General features: G+C 36.9%; 1 protein-coding gene across 3 annotated transcripts in view; it reads right to left on the reverse strand.

Moving 5' to 3' along the window:
* Positions 1-19,381, reverse strand: part of TRAF3 (TNF receptor associated factor 3) — a 65,393-nt gene that overhangs the window by 6,696 nt on the left and 39,316 nt on the right. For all 3 annotated transcript variants that reach the window (XM_082316863.1, XM_082316862.1, XM_082316864.1), the window contains 7 exons: positions 17,814-17,865; positions 15,412-15,516; positions 14,338-14,505; positions 9,761-9,841; positions 6,999-7,073; positions 5,100-5,192; positions 406-546 (listed from right to left, as the gene is read on the reverse strand). In XM_082316863.1, coding sequence (XP_082172989.1) covers positions 406-546; positions 5,100-5,192; positions 6,999-7,073; positions 9,761-9,841; positions 14,338-14,505; positions 15,412-15,516; positions 17,814-17,865 — 715 coding nt within the window. The remainder of the gene's footprint in view (positions 1-405; positions 547-5,099; positions 5,193-6,998; positions 7,074-9,760; positions 9,842-14,337; positions 14,506-15,411; positions 15,517-17,813; positions 17,866-19,381) is intronic.

The raw sequence follows: 19,381 nt of genomic DNA on the forward strand, positions 1-19,381 counted from the left end.
TTATACATATGACAGTTTTAAGGTGCTAATCTTGTCCTCCAGGTTGACAGTAGTTCCTCAAGCAGTTATTTTTTGCAGAGAAGAAAAAATAATTAAGATTATTCTTCAGACAAGATTTGTAATTTTGTTTTCAATTTTTTCCTTTTTTAAACAGGGGGTTTTGTTTTAACATAGGCTAGACAACTGCAGTGTTTTAGTGAAGTATCTTACTCCAACACACACAATAAACCAGCTACTGACCAGAATATTAAAAAAAAAAAAAAAAAAAATCAGAATAGCTTTATATAATAAGGTAAACTCTCTCCCCCCCCCTTTTAATTAGAACACCTCACTTCACACGTGTAAAGGCACAGAACAGAAGCTACTACCATTTCTGCTTTAATGGGGAGATTCTAAATTTCTTACCTGTAAATGAAGTATTTTAGATTCATTATTCCGCAGCATTTCCTTCTGTCTTTCAATTTCTATTTCAAAGCTACAAATCTGATTATGTAAAGTTTGTATACTCTTGTTCTTTTCCAAACTTTCATTCTGGAGCAAGGCCACCTGGAAAAAATTCTACAATTACTCCTGCCAAAGTTTATTAAAAATACCTATAACTTTGTTAGTTTTAAACTATCTCACACACATGAAAGGGATGAGATCCTAGTAAAATCTCTCTCCATGTCTTCCAAATAAATAAACAAACCCCAACCTTCTGATAGCTACTTTTGCACTTCCACAGCATGGTATTGGTACAACTTTGGCTAACGAAAGTGCAGAAGGGATACACAAACAGCAAAAGAACTTGTGTCTAAGCATAATCTTTTCTTTATTCAGTTTGTTATTTAATGGCTTGGTTTCCTGGTTTCCACTAACTGACTTGGGAGTTGCTCGGAGTTCGGAAGAAACAACCTATTTAGCTCTAGGTCAGCGTGAAGAACTCGAGCCCTGCACAGAAGGGATACCAGAGAAAAGCCGAACAGCTGAACAGCTAGTCAGGAAAGGGAAATATTAATCTTCCTGCCTACTCCAATCTATCCTGATCTATAGCAAATTTAAGGAAAAACATGATCTGCGTGGGATTGGCTTGGCTTCACAGAATGTGATGGTGATGAAAACTCCTGAAATGAGTGAATACAGAAGGGATCCATGCATTTGAAGGAAAATCCAATGGTGTCTACTAGTAGAAAAGACTAAAGAGCTACAAGGCTGAGGATTATATTCTCTCTCTGTATTGACATTTTATGAATCCATTCATTAGTGACTCATTCTGATTTTAAAACATGAGCCTTTTTAGAAGAATATCATATATTATATCTCCTTGGGGATGAAAGTAATACAGTAAATATTCTCCATCACACTATTTTGTGCTCTGTTCATTAATGTGGTTTGGGGAAGGGCGTTGCTTTGTGGTGGTGGGTTGCTTTTTTTTTTTTTTTCCTTTCTTTTTTTTTTTTTAAAAAAAAAAACACCTAATTTTATCCCAGGCAAGATTACTCAGTGGCAAAAACACAGAAAACAAACACTTGACACAAAATGACATTTGGACATGCCCTGACTAGTTCCACAGATAGATCTTTACATGGATAAGAAGCAACACCATTTTTGACCCATGAAAATCTTTTGATAAATATTCCACATTAAGACCAATTACTTGGATGCTTCAGGTTCCCAAAAAAAATCTACACCACCCCCCCCAATACAGATGCTGGTTTGAAGTCAGGCCTCAAACTGGTAAGGGTACCATATTGTACCACTGTACAATTGTACCACCGTACAATTCCACCACCTTAACTGCCCTCTAATCAGACATAGTCAAATAACTTACGTGTCACTGCATTCCTAGACTCAAGAAGCTAGCCTCTTTAAGAAGGTAAATAATTTCCGTCTCTATACTAGCCCAAATTAGACAAAGAACTGCCAAAGTCCACAAGCATTCAGCATGTTCATCAGACAGGGGCCCAAAAATATACAGAGATACCATAATATTGTGCATATCTACTTTTCAATATAGCATAGCATGTGTGAATATACACACATACATTAGTGCCACATTTTACATATGAAAAACTGGCAGAAGAGGCTCAACAGAAATGAGACAAAGCTAATTTTGCCAGTGCAGAGAGAGAAACAATCTTGAGCCTGAAGGAATGCATGCCTAGGTGCTAGAGAAAAAATTCAAGAACAAGTTTAAATTTAAACTAGTACCCCTGCCTCCCACATATTTCAGATCTGCTGGGTAGCCACTTTAATTTTTTGCATCCTCCTTTTCCTTAATGAATCAGAGTTCTTTAGTTAATTGTGATCTTTACATTCCCCTTTTCTCACTGTTTCTTCCCCAGGCCTCCCAATCATAAGGCAGTTACACTCTGTCACTAGCATTACATTTCCATTTTTGTACAAGTTATAAAACGTGGGCCTGTCTTGTACTGAGATTTTCCACGCAGTTCTACAGAACATAAGAAAAATAGAATTATGTCCTGCAGCCCTTAATCATACAGAACTGTCATCGCTAAGTCAGTAATTGTAGTTTGGTGGTAATTTGTGAATAAGAAATCTTTAACACCAAATGTAGTTTCGTAATTGCATTTGGCATAAGTCTTTGGAACTGGAGTTAAAAAGCAAGGTAAAGGAAACACAGCATCTATTTACAAACTGCATCAATCAGCTTCCTTTACTTCCTTGTCATATTTGACATATTGCTAGGATAAAGCATGCTCTTATTCAGCAGTTTTTCAAATTAAGCTATTGCTTACTAAAAAAGAATGGAAGAAACCCTCTTATGCCACAAAGAACTGGATTAAAACAGACAGGTCCCGTATTCAAGTCACATGTTAAAAAAGAAAAATGAGTTTATACCAGATTTCTTTAAGAATGTGACGAAGCCACAAAATTACGTTCAAGTCATTACTTCCAACATAACAAAACCCGTGGGAGTTCAGTCTGCAAGTCTGTCCCATCACAGAGTGAACAAAACACCAAATTTTAATTCGCCCCACAAAGTTTTGATTCGAGATTTTACATCTGACCTTCTCTTACTACTCTTTGCCAACACCACCACTGAAATACCAAACGCATAACGTAGCGCAAGCTTTGCAGCTCCGAAGACTTTCAGTTTGCATACTCCACAAGCACTGTTAAAGAATGTGGTGACTGGGAGAAGGCACTTCTCCTTTCCCCTCCATACATATCACAGTGAGTACCCCTAACGAAATCTTGACCCTGCAGAAACCAATGACAAGACTTCCACTGACTTCAGCAGGGCCAAGATTTCTGTGACAGTCATCAGCTAAGTTAACTTTGCACTGCTGTTCTTCAGTGCATTGATTAATTTTTTCTCAAAGAGGAGAACAACAATGAAGTTACAAATCATTTTGTTACCCTTCTCTAGAATAAGTCACTGACATATGCTATGTGGTTAGCTATTCTGGTAACTTGGCATGGTCTTGGGATTTCCAGTGATTCAACTCTTTATTATGAATAGGAAGAAGTCTACAAAGCAGGAAGTGAAAAGAAAAAAAAAAAAATTAAGGGACAAACAATGATAAGCAGTTATGTCCTAAATGAAAAGTTAAAAAAAAAATTGAACATAAAAGAGTAGTAAAATGTATATTCTCTTAGCTCTATAAGAGACAAACATAGAACTGCTGGGCATTTTTTAAATGACAAAGCACCTCTCAGGACACTGACACAAAGCAGAACATTATTTATTCTGGAAGTCACAGGGAACGTGTTTTTTTCCCATGATGTAAAATAAATTGTATAGTTTTAATCACACTAATGAAAAAAGAACTAAGGATATTAATTTGTATCTGTCAAAATGGGAAAAATGTACAGTTCCTACATTAGCAAAAATTCAAGTGCAAAAGCAAACTTAAACCTTGCTATGGATCATCAAACTAAGACTTACAGTTGTAGTAAAAACTGTATCTAAGAAAACTACACTGGACCTCTCCCAGGTGCAATGGTTTCCTTACAGGGCTTCAAGTTCAAAAACAAGCAGTCCAAGGACAAACATGCTGGAGACAAAAACATATTTTGCTGTTCCTGTTAACTTCTGCTTTGAAACTATACTTCCTGCGGCTGCAGGACCTTGCTGGAAACCCATGCATGAGAGATCACTGTAGGCCAAGAAGGGAATATGCTTTCTAGACAGTTTGCTAAACTCGAGCTAGCAGTCTGCTGTGAGATGGCAGAAGTCACAAGCCACACGTATCATAACTGCTACGGAGCTTACGCTGGAATTGTTGCTCTTATTTAACTCATTCTAGAAAAATCTGAAGGGGTTCCTGACTCTTCTGCCTGCATTTGTAGAATAGTTTAGTAATTCTGGGATTTTTCTCCCCAAAAAACAAGCAGCATTGTTTTAATGGCTGGGTAAAACAGTAATCTTTCCAAAAGATTTAAGAAAACAGTGATTTGTTCTGAAGTTTTTGCATTTTTAAATCAAAGCCTTAAATTTTATTTGGAGAACAGATGGTTAAGCCATTCAAACGATTCACAAGAATGCAGCCGATACTGATCTGGTTTCCAGCATCTCCCAAATCTCAAACATTCTAAAACCAGGAGTCCCAAGGAAGCACTGCAACATGGTCATTCATTCTGGTCTAGCAGTAAAGCAGAAATCAGTATGTCCATGAGTTACAATATGTTTAATCTAATTAACCTTTGCAGGTCATTAAGTTTGAAGAGCAAGGAAAAAAAGAAAAACCAAAACGGTTTATTACATGGTATTTCTAATAATGTTATCGCTGGAAAAATACTGAGGTAGCAAAAATACAGCTCACAATGCTGCCATGGCTTTCTGAACCCTCCCTTTTGTAAGAAGGCAGCTCAGAGAGGAAATTTAATACTGGACTATTTATCTATGTGAAGAAAGTGTTTTAATTAAGTTACCAATGAGGAAAATTGTATATGGAGTTGCGAAGCCAAGTTTCTCACAGCATTTTATTATAACAAAGGTACCAGATATGCTAAATGGCTGGAATGCTTTTAGAGCCTACTAGTGCTTTAGCTGTACTGTTGAACAGCTGTTAAACAGAAAAAAAGCGCTTCTTCCTGTACTTTTATATGATTTAAAGAAATCAATGAAAATTAGAAGTGAGTAGAAGATATACCTTATTTTCTAGAGCATTGCTCCACTCTTTCAATAAGTTAACATGCTGCACTGCTGAGCTGGCTTCATGTGCTTTAATTTGTTGGTTTGTTCCCTGTGACAACAAAGAATTTATACATTTTAGCCAATTCCACTTCTTTTAAACCTACAAAGAAAGAGTATATCAAGACATCGAACCAACACTACATATTTTGGTTCACGGATGCATGTTGCAGAACTGTAGAGAGAAGGGAAATCTACTTGGGAATTTACAGAAGTCAGGAATACATTTAATATAGCAAGTGTTTTATACAACTGCCATATATCTCCATCCAGTCTACTTGATACGTCATAGACAATAAAGATGAACGAGATTTACAAAATGAATTGTATTTTAGAGTCTTCTGTGTAGCTTTACACTAAATAAAGCACAATAAAACTCTTGAGTCATACAAAATCTAAAATGTCCAATTCCCCAAACCATCATTTAAAATTTCTGTTGTCTTCCATGAACAGCTTCATAAGCACTAGGTTTTCCCTCAGTTGAGTATTAAAGACAAATATTTAAGATAAATTTATCATCACTGGAAACTGCCAGCTTTATAAACTACTTTGAGAGATACTACAACGCCTAGTTTGTCATCCTAAAATGTTACCATGATCGCTCTATGATATTCAGATAGGCTGCCTCTGCACAACCTATAAATGCTGTTACAAATAACCACTATATAAAAAGTTTACAGAACACACATAGATCATATACAGAGTACATAAGATGCAGACCATATTACTGTCTTTATTTGTAGTGTTGCATTACACCTACCTCAGTAAGTGTTTTGCAATGCAGAGTATATTAGCTTTGATGGTAGAAATGCTGCAAAGCAACTGAAAGGGTTGCAATGATCCTCAAGGTATGTACTCTATATAAAATACTAAATATATATATGTGGATATATGTACATATATGCACACATATACATACATAAAATGAATGGCAATACATACGACATAACAGTGGGCAGGGTTACAGCATTGATCAGTTCTACCACTAAGAGCATTACTGTTAACACTTAAAATGATGAATGCTCATTATTTGAGAACCTGGAAATACCTGCAGAATTAGTTTATTGAGAAGTGTTGCCGCTTATAGTTCTTGTCTCTTTAAGTTATCATGGGCTAACAAATGAATCACACTATCTGATAAATTCAATTTTTTCCTGTCAGCAGTTTCTGAATTTCCTGACTAATCTCTTCGTTACATAAGCATCCAAATTCCCCAAGATATATGTAAGGGAAGCAGAATATTGGAAGAGACTGGAAGAATACTACTGAAACTAAACTCTGAGGCTTGGCTTTTTTTGCTTTTTTAAATATTGCAGGGATTGCCAGGATTAAAATCTAAAACTTTTTTTTTTTAAGTAAATTTCATGCTATGCTTTTATAATACACCTATGTGCACACAGACATATGAATGCACATAAAAATACATGTTTTAAGTGCGCTAACCTATGTTTAACCTTAATAAAAATATTAAGACACACAAATGAGAGAAAATATAAACATACTTAGCTCAAGAAAATAAATACTTTCATAGAAACAACTGAAGTTACTAGGCTATTTTCTGAAGAACAGAAGTGACTTTTCTCTTATTCTAAGCTAAGAAGTTCTTCAAATGTATCATCTTCCTATTTCAACAAGATGTACCTAATAACTGAACTCCCAAACCACTGCAGGAATGTGTGGGCTTTTTATATTGTTTATTTTTAAAATGGAAAACCAAACATCTGCTGCGTAATCACTTGGTGCAACTGGATGACTTTTTCTTAACCGAGACTAGAGAAGTCCAGAACTTTCATGTCAAAGAGTTAGGTTCTATTTGCAGACTTTCATCAATTGGGAAGTATAATTGTTATATACTGACCTGAAAAGTGCAGCCATAACGCTTAAAACTACAGGTACTTGGGGCATTAATACATTCTGACAAATGTGCATTCAACTGCAATAGGAAAAAAATGTGAGTTTTGGCAAAAGACGTTTGCATGATAATGCTCAAAACATAAAGGGCACAGGTTATCAGGTTCGTATTGTGTGCCGTTTGCAGAACATACAATACACGTGTGTATATTTTCTCCAGTCTGACCTAAAGTGCAAATACTATATATACACATATGTAAACCACACGCACATGCCAATACAGTATACAGTGTGATACATTTAATATACAGTGAAACTTCTACTAAAGACTATTTCAATAGGCAACCCAATTAAAAAGAAAAGGCAAACAAAAAGAACACACTCTACAATCATTTATATGATTTCATTTTACTTTAGTGAATGACTAATCTTTTCTCAACAAGTGATTTTTTTTCTGGTGTTCTGAGCAAGTCTTAAGATCAGTTTCACTGTAGTAAAGTACATTTTTTCTAATCCTAATTTCATGAGGAACCAATTTTTCAAAACATAACATGCAATTCTCCATGCCTAAATTTAACAGTTAAATTACACAAAAAAGACTAAACAAGTACTGCATGAAACGGACAAAGAGTTTTAGAATAGCTACAGTTAAGTAACTTTAAAAAATGCAGTACACAGGATTAAAACTGATTAGTAAAATGCCTGCATTTTTCACAGATTGAGATTTATTCCAATATCTTGGACTACTGTGAGCACAGACCACTTTTTTTTTTCTTTTAAAAATAAACCAATTCACAGAAGCGTATACATATATACAGACGGCAGCCATTGCAGCACAGAGGGCAGCAGCTGGATGCAAACTGCCTAAAAGTTGGAGCAAAGAGCCATTTTTGGAAGGGACAGTGCAACACACACTCTCTCTTCAAAAACAGGATCTGCAGTTTGTATTTCCCACAAAGCAGACAGGAGCTAGAGTCTAGCTCCTCAGCTGGCATCACTCCTTGGGGTTTCAAAATCTCATTTGAAATTCCCACACGACTCAGCTCATCCACCTCCATGGAAAGAAGTGGTGAACCAATTCTGCTTTGAACAGGTAGCTCTGGAACAGGCAGGACAGTCTTTAAAATCTGATACCGAGATGCAATCGGTCACTCATCTCTGATATACACCTATTATGTTCTAAACACTATCTGTAGAAATTCACAGTATAGTTTCAAGACACGTGGTTCAGAAAAAAAAAAGACCAAATAAGAAAGAGACATGTGGTATAACAGGCTTTACAAGAATGCCACATTTTCAACTTCTCAAAACCAGAAGTCTGCCAAAGAGTTATGAATTAAACATGAAAAATTGCCTTTTATTCTACAATAAGATATTCACATGTTGTACACTACAGAATTTTCTCAAACTGTTAGGCAGGCATTTTCCCATTTTCTGCATCAGAGTCATTGTCCCTAACCATGCAGCTAAGTAATATATACATTTTCACAGTATCAGAAAAAAATTAAGCAACATACAGCAACAGATGATGCAGGGCAAGATGACTGTTTAAAGTTCTGATTCTACCAATGGTTTCAGAACTATGTGTGTAATGACCCAGGCTTTAACGGGTCAACTGTTATTAGCACTCAGATATACTTCTCCTCAAAGTAACTGCTGAAGTCAAGATTTGAGAATATGCCCAAGTGTTCCAGAACCAGGATCTAAACTCAGAAGTAAGCACTGATAGAATTGGCTCAGTATACATATTTTCTTTCTTATCAGCTCTATTTCTGTTAATAGGTACAGTATCTATCATATATTTTATAGTTTATTATCCTGGGGGGAAAGACTGCCCCTGTATTTGGCAGGTGCCTTATGTACCTTGTGCACTATGACACGATTAATAATTTACAAGTGTAACTGAAAAATAATACGAATCCAACTCAGGAAGTAAGTATCAGTGAAAAGAGAAAAGCTTATCCTCAGATCAGAAACTTAACTTTCCTTAAGTGAGGCTTACAGAGTGCTGACGACTTAAATAAGCTCTTCCCCATCCTTGGTGAGCAAGTTCTATTTTTAGGAAAAAATAGCACACATCGACTTTGATAGATGCTACTTATATCCATTTATGTACAAAAACATGGATCTGTTCAAACAACACAGGTTTTATTTTTTTAAACTAATCTACATATTACTGCAAGCTTTTACACATTAAGAGAAACTTTTATGCATTGTTGCACCTGGCTGTTGGAATGTTGTACTCATATTACCCTGTATCTTACACTAATTCTTTAAGTGTCAATTATTATTTTTTCCCAAATTTAACAGATTTAATCATAATTTAAGTTTTTTGGAATGATTCTACACATATATATGATTTTTCTAGTCTTTACTAACTCTTGTCAATGTGCACTAAATTTTAATTCTCTTTTTATTTTAATATAAGCTAACTACCCCAAGATGCTGCTCTAGTGTGCTCAACAAATGCTTCAAATGGGGGAAGGGCAGGGGGAAAGCTAGTAAAAATGAAAGCAGGAAAGACATGCGCTAATCTTGGGTAAGCCAAGTGTAATCATGACACAAAACTAAGAAATTATTTCTTTTTAAATAGTTTTTTAAGAAATCATTAAAAATATTTGAGTGTTATCACACTTAACTGTGTGGTAGAAAAAGCTTTTCTTTAGATCTCACATTTTAATAAGGAAATGGCTTCTGGCAAAATTCTTGCGAGATCTTACTAAAAAAATTATTTAATTTTTCAGCACAACACTGAGCATGACTTCTTACCTCGCTCCTCATGAGTGTTTTAACACTACATTTATGAGGACATGAAACCATGACACACGGGCAGTCTGTATCTTCATGTTTCTACAGAGGAAAAAGCAAATAAACCACAAATCACTCTTACTTTGAAATTAGAGAGAGGACTTACCTGCAAAGAAAAGCATCCTACAATAATTTAAAAAAAAAAAAAAAAAAAAACACAAAAACAACCACACCAGACTTTTTTCAATGTTTATCCCAATTGTGCAGTTACAGGACTGCAATTGCTCAAACATCAGTTTATGCTTTCAATAGATGTGTTGATATTCCGAAGCAAAAATAAGGGTTTTCTTGTGTTTTCCCACGCAGAGTAAACCTATTTGCTTCTCATTTTATTGTTTTCACTTAGAGCAATGAAACAATAATAAAAGTCAAGTTTTCTTCTCCAAGAATTCCTCACAAAAACGGGCATCTTTAAGAGCGAGCAGAACCACTGCAGATGTCCTTTTTAGTAAGGGTATACAGTGCATGGAAAAGCTCTTCAGACATGTACACTGACCACTCTCCAAGAATCTCTTTCCCATGTACAGATATTCCCCTTCCAATTCTTTTCTCATTTTGATTCCCAAACATCTGATACTAAGTCTCAGTGTTATACACCCAAAGTTCAAGGAGATGGTGAAATTTTATCATGATGCTGGGCAGGCATTTTGATCTGAACCTAGATGATGACAGATACTTCAGTATAGCTGTCAAACCATATCATCACAGGCAGGGAAGAAAATCAGGCTCAAGCTAATTGAATTTACATTTCTTCTCAGTTTTTCTCAACAAAATGAAAAATCTGGAAAAAAAGAAATTTCATTTCATGTCAAGTGACATGTCCCATTCAACTTGAAACAAACTGTTTCATTTCTGGTACTTAAGAAAAGCAAAGGAAACAAAGGTCTAGATTTATAAGCCCGTTAGAAAAGGAAGAACAAATAGCATGCCTTTTTCACCCAGTAATGATGTCTATTTTTTGAAACAAAACCAAGATGTAAAGGAGACCCAAACTCTGAGATGTGAAAGGCGTTGGTTCAGAACTCTGTCACAAACCTGCAAATATTTGAAAATGTATACCTCCTCACTTTTAAAAACACATCATCAGGTAGGCTGTTCTGAAGCAAGTCTATCCTGCCATCCTTCCTACTCGCACTAGTTCACTTGGTGTAGCACATGTAGACAGTCACAGCGACAGAAAGCAAGGAAGCCTAAGATGCTCCTTGCCAGAGAGCTGGGACAGCCTCCCAAGACATGGGGGCGAGGAGCTAGCTTCAGTCCCTCCCCACCGGGACATGGGTACCCAGCCAGGAGCAATGCTAACAGACTGACATCATCTCTCCCCAGGGTAACCTCTATCAGGGTGACTGTGGTACTCTTCTGATAAGCAACGGCTCATAGGGCCACTTCTGCTCAGACTCCAGAACTGGACCTGGGCCCCCCCTCATCCTGAACACATCTGTGATCGGGCTGAAGAGAGACATCACACACTACTGCGCAGCTCTGGGAGCCCGCTGCCCTACAGACTTCTTTAATGGTTTATCAACTACAAAACTAGAAAAATAATACTCCCTTCTAACGTTCACTCCCTATTTTTAACTCGCTCTCTTCTCTAACCTACCCAGTCTGGCAAAGGCTATGACATTGACTCTCGGCTCAAGATAAAAAGGCAACATGTAACTTCTCCTCAGCCCTTTCTCCAGTTCGCCTCCTCACTCCGTATCCCAGGGCCCACCCAGTGAAACCAAGGGGAGCCTTTCCAATGACTTCAGGATATACCACCCTAATCCCATTCCAGTGGCAGAATCCTCTTCCTACCAACCAGCTAAATTCACAGTTGAGTGCACAAAACCAAAAGCCAGATGCATCATAAAACATGGGTGATGCCACATGCAGGGCACCTGGCACAGATGAGGAGAAGGCAGGATATTAATGTGGCTCCCCAGTGCCACACTGTGAACACCTCTGGTTCCAGAGCAGTGATAAGGGAACAAGATGACAATGTCTCATGTCTTCCCCAGTGGCTGTCCCAGTCAGCCCAGTGGTATTTCAGACAACTGAGTAGAGTCCAGATTGCCTTGGTAGGGTCTGCCTGGGACAGCCTTTTTGTGGCCAGGGTGCTATTGAAGAGCCTAGGCACTAAGCAATGCTGTCCTTCCACATCTGTATCATACTACTGCTGCCCAAGTATCAATTTTATAGGAGAAGCACTTCCAAGTAGCTTTGTGGATTATCCACAGAAAAATACAATTCAGAAGCATTTCAGGCTACTAATTTCTGTTTTAACAATGCACCATCTTTATCTGCCAGGAGTTACAGGATGGAAAAGGTAGCTTTGTGACAAAACCCCCCCAACTTTTTAGATGGTTTAAACAAAAGAAAAGAAATTAAGAAATTAACTCACCTAGCGACAATGCAGGCAAGACAAATGCAATCTAAAAAAATGTGTACTAACATTGTTAACTAGAGTCTGCCTCCAACAACGGGGATTTCCTACCCCACGGGTCATGGGATTCTATGAAGACATGAACCATACGTACTCCGGTAAAATTATTTTTGTTTCCATTTGCATACCTTTTTTCTCGGTACGCTCCCTCTATCTCCATTTTCAGTTCAAGTCACTGAGGCCTGCTTCAGTCATTATTGCATTAGAGAAAATTTTAGGCTACAGAAGCTAGAGATGAACTCAAGCGCCGGGTGACAAAACTCAAATGAGAAGTCAAAAGGAGCCTTTCATTCAAACGTACAGTCTCATTAAGCTTCTGATTCTCATTACCAAAGCACAATGAGGTAACATTTTATCAGGCCACAACAAATAAAACCATCTGCATTTCTATAATCACTGAACTTTTAAAAATAGCAGCCAATTGCTAATCTTCTAATTCATCTCAACATAAAACTACATTTTAACCAACCTCTTTGGCTCTCTGGATAAGCCAATTCTATTACCTCTTAAAGGAACTCAGAATTCCACCACTTAAGATTTTGGAGAACAATTACTTTATTTACAAACACTCTTTTCTGTACTTCAGAGTAATATGCCATTCATGTTTCCAACACGTACGTCTAAAATAGGTTTCACTGTGAATTAAAAATCTGATAGACCTAAAACTTGTCTCAGCTTCTGAATATCTTGAAAGCTACTGCTAGTTCAAAGATTTCGTAAATGTCAAATCCATCAACATCTGATAAAAGAGAGAGCTCTTAAACTAAAACGGAGTTCTGTGTTCCTCAAAACGTAAGGATGAGTTCAGACTCTCAAAAATTTAACTACATTGCTCCCATAAAAAGAAACTGCCTACAAGGAACCTGTGAGCATGTTGCTTAGATACGGAAATTCAGTTTGTACGATGAGACATATTTAATACTCACTCATTTTGTCTGTTAAGACACGACACATTTTTTAACGTCACTTATTGCCTCACATCATTTCCCAGACTAAAAAAAACTCCATGAGAACAGCATCCATAATCTAACTAAATACAGTTTCACCTCTGTATCAGAATGTACAAGAATGAACACAGTGTAAACTTAATTTTCTCTGTGTATTTTCACATCACAGCCACCTTATGCTAGGTATTTTCACATCGCAGACACCTCATGCTAGGTAATGCACAATTATTAAAGTACCAGCACTTGAAAGTATACACTTAAATAACTGAAAGCCATATCTAAATCAGAACTTGGTGAGATTCCACCTATGCCTTTTTGTAACTACTTCTCTCAGCAAAGAATGCTTCTCATGATTGAGATCTTCATTTTCATTTGTGTTCTTGTGTACTGTTTGTCAGGTGAAGTCTCACATCACTCTTACTACACTAAGAAGGTCTGAAATCCGAGACTGTCAAACTATGGAAACTATGGAAACAGCTTCTTTTTAAAAAATGTTAAAATTACAGCAAGAGAGATTCAGTGTAATACAGTTCAATGCAAAATAACGCAAACACAGGCAAGTTACAAGTCTATGTGTAAAGGAAGTACGACTTTCTCAATCTCTGCTCCATACTTGTAACTCACAACACGCTGCTTATCAGCCAAGCTACTCGTGTGCCAACAACAGCAGTAACTCTGCCTAGGCCTGTCGTGTACCATTGATGGTTATGCCAAGGCACAATTTGTTTTTACATTGTTTCCTCCTTTCCTCTCATAAAAGATCACACAGTACCCAAGAAGGATTATATAGAAAGATACTGTTTCTCTGGTCAATTGCTATGCTTTAATTGTTATGATTGCAGTTGCATTTACTATATCAATTTAAGCAAAATAAAAAAGCATAGCCCAAATTACTGTAGTATCAATATTATGCAGTGGGTCTGAATTTTTTTAAAATGTAGTATCTGAACATGAGAAAAAATAAAATGTTTCCCAGTTAGTGCAGTAGCTGGTGTTTTTTGCAGCAAAAAAATGTGTTTTGAAAGTCAGCCTGTTTTCTTTTTTGATTTATTAATTCTGGCTGAGAGGCCAGGGCTCTACTGGCAGCTACACAGAAGCACATGAAGAGTTATTATTCCACATTAACATATGGAATCTTGTTCTATATACACAAGAAAATACTGTACCTGCAAAATAATCATTGGGACTTGGCTTTTACAGTATTTACAGGTTGTCTCCCGGTATTTACAGGTCTTCTCTACATGGTCTGGCAAATCTTTTCTCAGTATTTTTTCTTTGCAATCGGCATGAGGACATGAGAGTTCTTCAAACTGACAATCGGTTTTCAAATGCATCTGAAAGATCAAAAATTGTCAAGTCAACTTAAGTTTTGTGCATGTCTTCTATCCTTTGAGACATCCCACATTAAATAACTCAGAACCAAAGTAAGCAAAGTTATTTTGTGCACTATACTGTGCAAGAGCAAACACTAACAAATCTACTCAGGAATACATTTCTGACTTTACACTCCATTTACCTAGACAGCAGATTTCACTGTATCATAGATGTACACAAGCTACTTTTATACTAAAAGCATTCTACCACAGTCCCAAATTCCACACAGGCTATTTAAACAAAAGGTAAGCATTCTTTTTCAAGGTATATTATTCCACGTAAACATAGATGCTGCTTTAAGTTGTTTAAGTACCTGAGCTTGCTCATTCAAAGCAAGTTTAAGTACCTACACATCTCGCTGCAGACTGCTGTGTAGCCATCCCTTCCGACTGTTAAATTACTTGATTACTGCTATGTTATGCCTTCATGAAACAAAGCTACAAGTTATTTTGTACTAGTCTGGAGAAGCCAAAGGTTTAACTCCACACATAAGCCACCACTTACATGAGAGGATTAAGACTGGTAAATAAAAAGAAAAACACACCAAAAAAGAATTCAAATTTCTCACATTTGTAAAGTACGCATTTAGATTTTTTCCGGTTTTAGTTCTCCCTCCAGTTCTCATTTGCTTCATACATTTACATTTCTGAGCTTTAATGTCACACGATCACATGATTTTTGACTACAATTGCTTATAGCTCAACAAAAAGCTAAGTTTCAGAACAGTTTAACTCTATTCTGACATTTATAAATCAGATTAACCACTAGTGTGAGCAAGTCAAGAAATGGACTGGGGTTTTAATTTGCAAGATTTCTTCTCATTCTTTAAGTCAAAAGGAAGCTTATGACTATGTTAGATTACTTACCAGTAACTGACCCAAAGATAGTTGTTCTTTACAGCCCTTGTTTTCATTTCTACAGTATATTTGAAGGGCAAGTAGTTCTCTCCTGCAACAATTATCTTTAAATACCTGAAATATCAAAAATCACTTCATTTTAGAAATTTAAAACCACTCAAGAATAAACAAGTTCAAATAAAGTAGAGGCCATGCAATTTGGCTACGGCAATGTCATTTATTCCTAGCTTTATGTGCCAGAAATAAAATCCTACCATTCAATTTTTCCTGAACGGGCACATCACTGAGATTCCTCCACTATGAAGCAGCCCAGCGAAAGAGAGTATTTGGACAGATGCCCTGCTACTGTTTCACTTTTACTATAAAGACAATAAAGTGAAAGGCACAAGAAAGGACTAAATTTTTTGCTATTTGCTTACCAATAATAGGCCTGCATAAGCTAGAATTCTCTACGTTGTTTGGGAAGCTGCTGTATTAGGCACAATACCGTAAGATGAAAAAGAGTCAAAGCACAGTGGTTCAGAGAGGAAGGATTTCATGGAAGGCAGTCCCACAATGACTAGACTGGTTAGTTGGAACAGCTACTTGCGCTTCAGGGGTAACACATAATTAAAGACATTTTCTAAGGTCTTAGACTGGAGGAGGTTTGTTATTTCACAGATAAACAGGCTTTAACCATCTCTCCATTTTAATGTTGATAAGCCTTTCCAGCATTTTTGTCTATAATAGAACTGCAAGAAGTTAGAGAGCTCAGGGTTTGGATTTTTCATCTTTTATGGGTGATACCCCATAAAAGATAAAAAGACAACATAACTGCACTCTCAAGAAGCCCCACTGCTAAGGGCAGGAACTGAGGATGAGGACTGAAGATCATTACTACTGTTTTGAAGTCCAAAACAAAGGGATAAAAACTTCTAGTTATTTTGCAATTGCTTTCATGCCCATTAGGAGATACCAAAGAACCAAGCCCAACCTACGACTACTTCTCTGACAAACGGTGTTCTGTGATACTGTGCACACTGCAGGGATACCGTAATTATGGAACGGTTCTGCATGCTAACATTTAACAACAACAACAAAGAATTATAATCACATCTGTCCACGGTGACCATGAATCTAACCCCAGTATCAGTGAAGAAGGAAACACTGCAACTATTCTCATCCAATCTCATCTGACACAGGTCACTGATTTCCGTTTACTTTTCAGCTGCATACGTGAAGTTTAATGAATCAACAACTCTCATTTGAGTAATCAATTTGCCAGCACAGTAGTATTTTTTACAAAGTAATTCACAGGGTTACTAGGGGCACTTTTGCTGACTGAAGTTAAGGTAAGAAGATAATTTCTAAACAGATTTTCCAAGACTGTCTAAAAGCTCTTCAGTGATTTTGGACATCAGCATTCTATGGGAAGAGAGAGGTTTCCAGTTTCATGAACATCACTGACTTGCACAGTTAGTTTAACGTGTATTTAATATACACTGCCCTTCTTGTCCTCCTCCTGTTTTAGAGATATTTGAAGTTTCATAACAAATGTACATATTTATGTATATTGGAAGCTAGACAGTCAAACAACAAATAAAGTAGGCATCATGATTATTGGTCTGAGCTCCCGGAGAGCCCATCCGTGTCAAAACTGAACTACGCTAAGCTCTGTTCAGAGAACTATTTTGAGTTAAGACAAGGAGAGATTAATGTACCCACTAACCTCTTCTTGAAAATGGTTACTATTACAAGTATTCATTTAGGCAGGAAAGACTAGTAACACTAATTGTTAATTTACTGAACACTTTAGAAAACTCTAACGTAAAAACTGCATAAACCACGTACTAAGTCAAAAAGAATTTTCTCTACCCTCAGCCTTTCAAAGGCAACACAAAGTTTTGCTGTGAAGAGGGTATCAGTGAAATAACTTATCCATGTAAAAAGAATCTGATTCTATTGCAGTTACTGTAACTCCCCACTGTTCTGGTTCCAGTGTGGTTCACAGAACAACAGACTGTAAAAACAGAATAGTGGAACAGTAGATGCTGGTCTGAAGCCAAATCAGGAGTAAGATTGGCCTAAATCTGCCACATCTCTGCATCTACAGGAGATGCAACATTTCTTAGCATCCTCCTGGTTGACGGGAGGACAACTGCAACGTGTTGCTGCAGCTCCCAACTATGAAAACGAGATGTGACACCTGGCTGGACCATCAGGAATGAAGCCGACATGTTGTTTTCTACTATGCGGTTAACAGTAAAAATGAGCTGTCCTCCTATATAAAATACATGGATTAGGTTTTATAACAAGACGATCTTCCTCAGGTAGCTTATTAGGCTTACGAAATAGTTACCACAAAGCAATAACACATCTTATGTACACCACACAATTCAATACTCTTGAATAAGAAACAATTTTAACAATACCTTATCTTTTACTATGCTTTCTTGACACGCTGTACATTTTGGACTAGAAGAACTGGAGAGAAAAGAAAACAGAAAAACTGTTTTAACCCACCTGAATTTTTGTAGTACAAAAAACATCCACTTATGAGGCACTTTACTTAGTTATGATTATTCAGTATATTTTTAAATCACTAAAAGTCGATATAGTTCATTATAATGAGATAACATGATGTTATTTCAAAAAATTTGAACACTGAGTTTTCAGTGGACAGTATCTGGCATTCCCAAGGAAATAAGACCACCACAATGCCTCCAGCCAACTGCACAGAGGTTTTCAAGGTGGCAAAATTCATTCCCTGTTTTACAGTTTGTGCTTGATCCACGATTTTCGTCGCTTCTCAGTCTATCTGTGCAAACAGGCAAAATACCGTCTCTTCAATTATCCAGCCCTTTTTCAAACACCTAATTAAACTTTACTTTCTCTGACAGTCAATTATACATCCTTTTAGGGTAAAAAAAGTATTACATTCATCTCCTTCGAGTCTGTTCTGGTTTTAGCAACTGTTATAGATCCTTGTTGCCTTCTTTATCTGAACTATTGCCCTGTAGCTGTTTTACTAATCTAATTACCAAACTAGCGATCTCTTAGACAACAGGTAGGTTGAGGAGCAGAGGAGTCTGTGAACAGAAAATGAACTGGAGTGTAGGAAACACGGGTTCCTACAGCTCTTTCTGGCTCTGACCTGCTAGGTGTTGTAGTGTAAATCCTTTCATTCCTTTTTAACTTCTTTTCCCAATGTAAAACGAGGATAGTCATACTGGTCTCCCTTGTAAAGCACAGAGATCTATGGATGAAAAGGACTAGCTAAAAGCTAGGTAAATTCTTTCATAAAGCAACTCACTGACAGGCTACGTAAGTTGTGGCTGTTAGCAGCAGTGCAAATCGATGCAAAAGGCTGAATAAGTTCAATTCTGTTATAGAATCAGTATGGTTATTTTAAATCATCTCACTGGCTTCTGCTCCTTGAACTGACCATTCTGTGTCTCATCATATTTCTGAGCATCTTAACTACCTTGCAGCTTCAATATCTGTAATATTTTTCTTACATTGAAAAAAAAAAAGGGGGGGAAACTAATCTACTTGAGAGCCTATCTACTTGAGGGCATATAGTGTTTAATACAATGTCATGCTTTCCTTGCTCTTACTGAATTCACTCAAGCATCCCACTTGCTCTTTTAAACTACTGCTGCATACTGAGCAGACATCTTTACTGCATTATCCACAGACTCCCAGTTCTTTGTCCTCAAATAACCCTGGAACAGAAGCTGCTAGCATATAATCAGTGTGTGTGTGTGCAGCAGTGTATCAACACTGAATGAAAAATTTTTGAGCCAAATACAGAAACAGCGTTATTTTGCTTCCAGTTTTATGGCACACTTTTTATTTCTCAAAAAAAGCTGTAAATTTAATTTTAATAAAGGATGTTTGCAACAAGCACTTAAACATAGTGAAATAACTCGAACGAAAGAGCAGTGTGGTGGATGGTCTTACCCATGTGTCCTTTTCAATAACAGACTGGTTGGAAAGT

The sequence above is a fragment of the Platalea leucorodia genome (genome assembly GCF_965183815.1).
Source record: "Platalea leucorodia genome assembly, chromosome: 7".
Classification (NCBI taxonomy): domain Eukaryota; kingdom Metazoa; phylum Chordata; class Aves; order Pelecaniformes; family Threskiornithidae; genus Platalea; species Platalea leucorodia.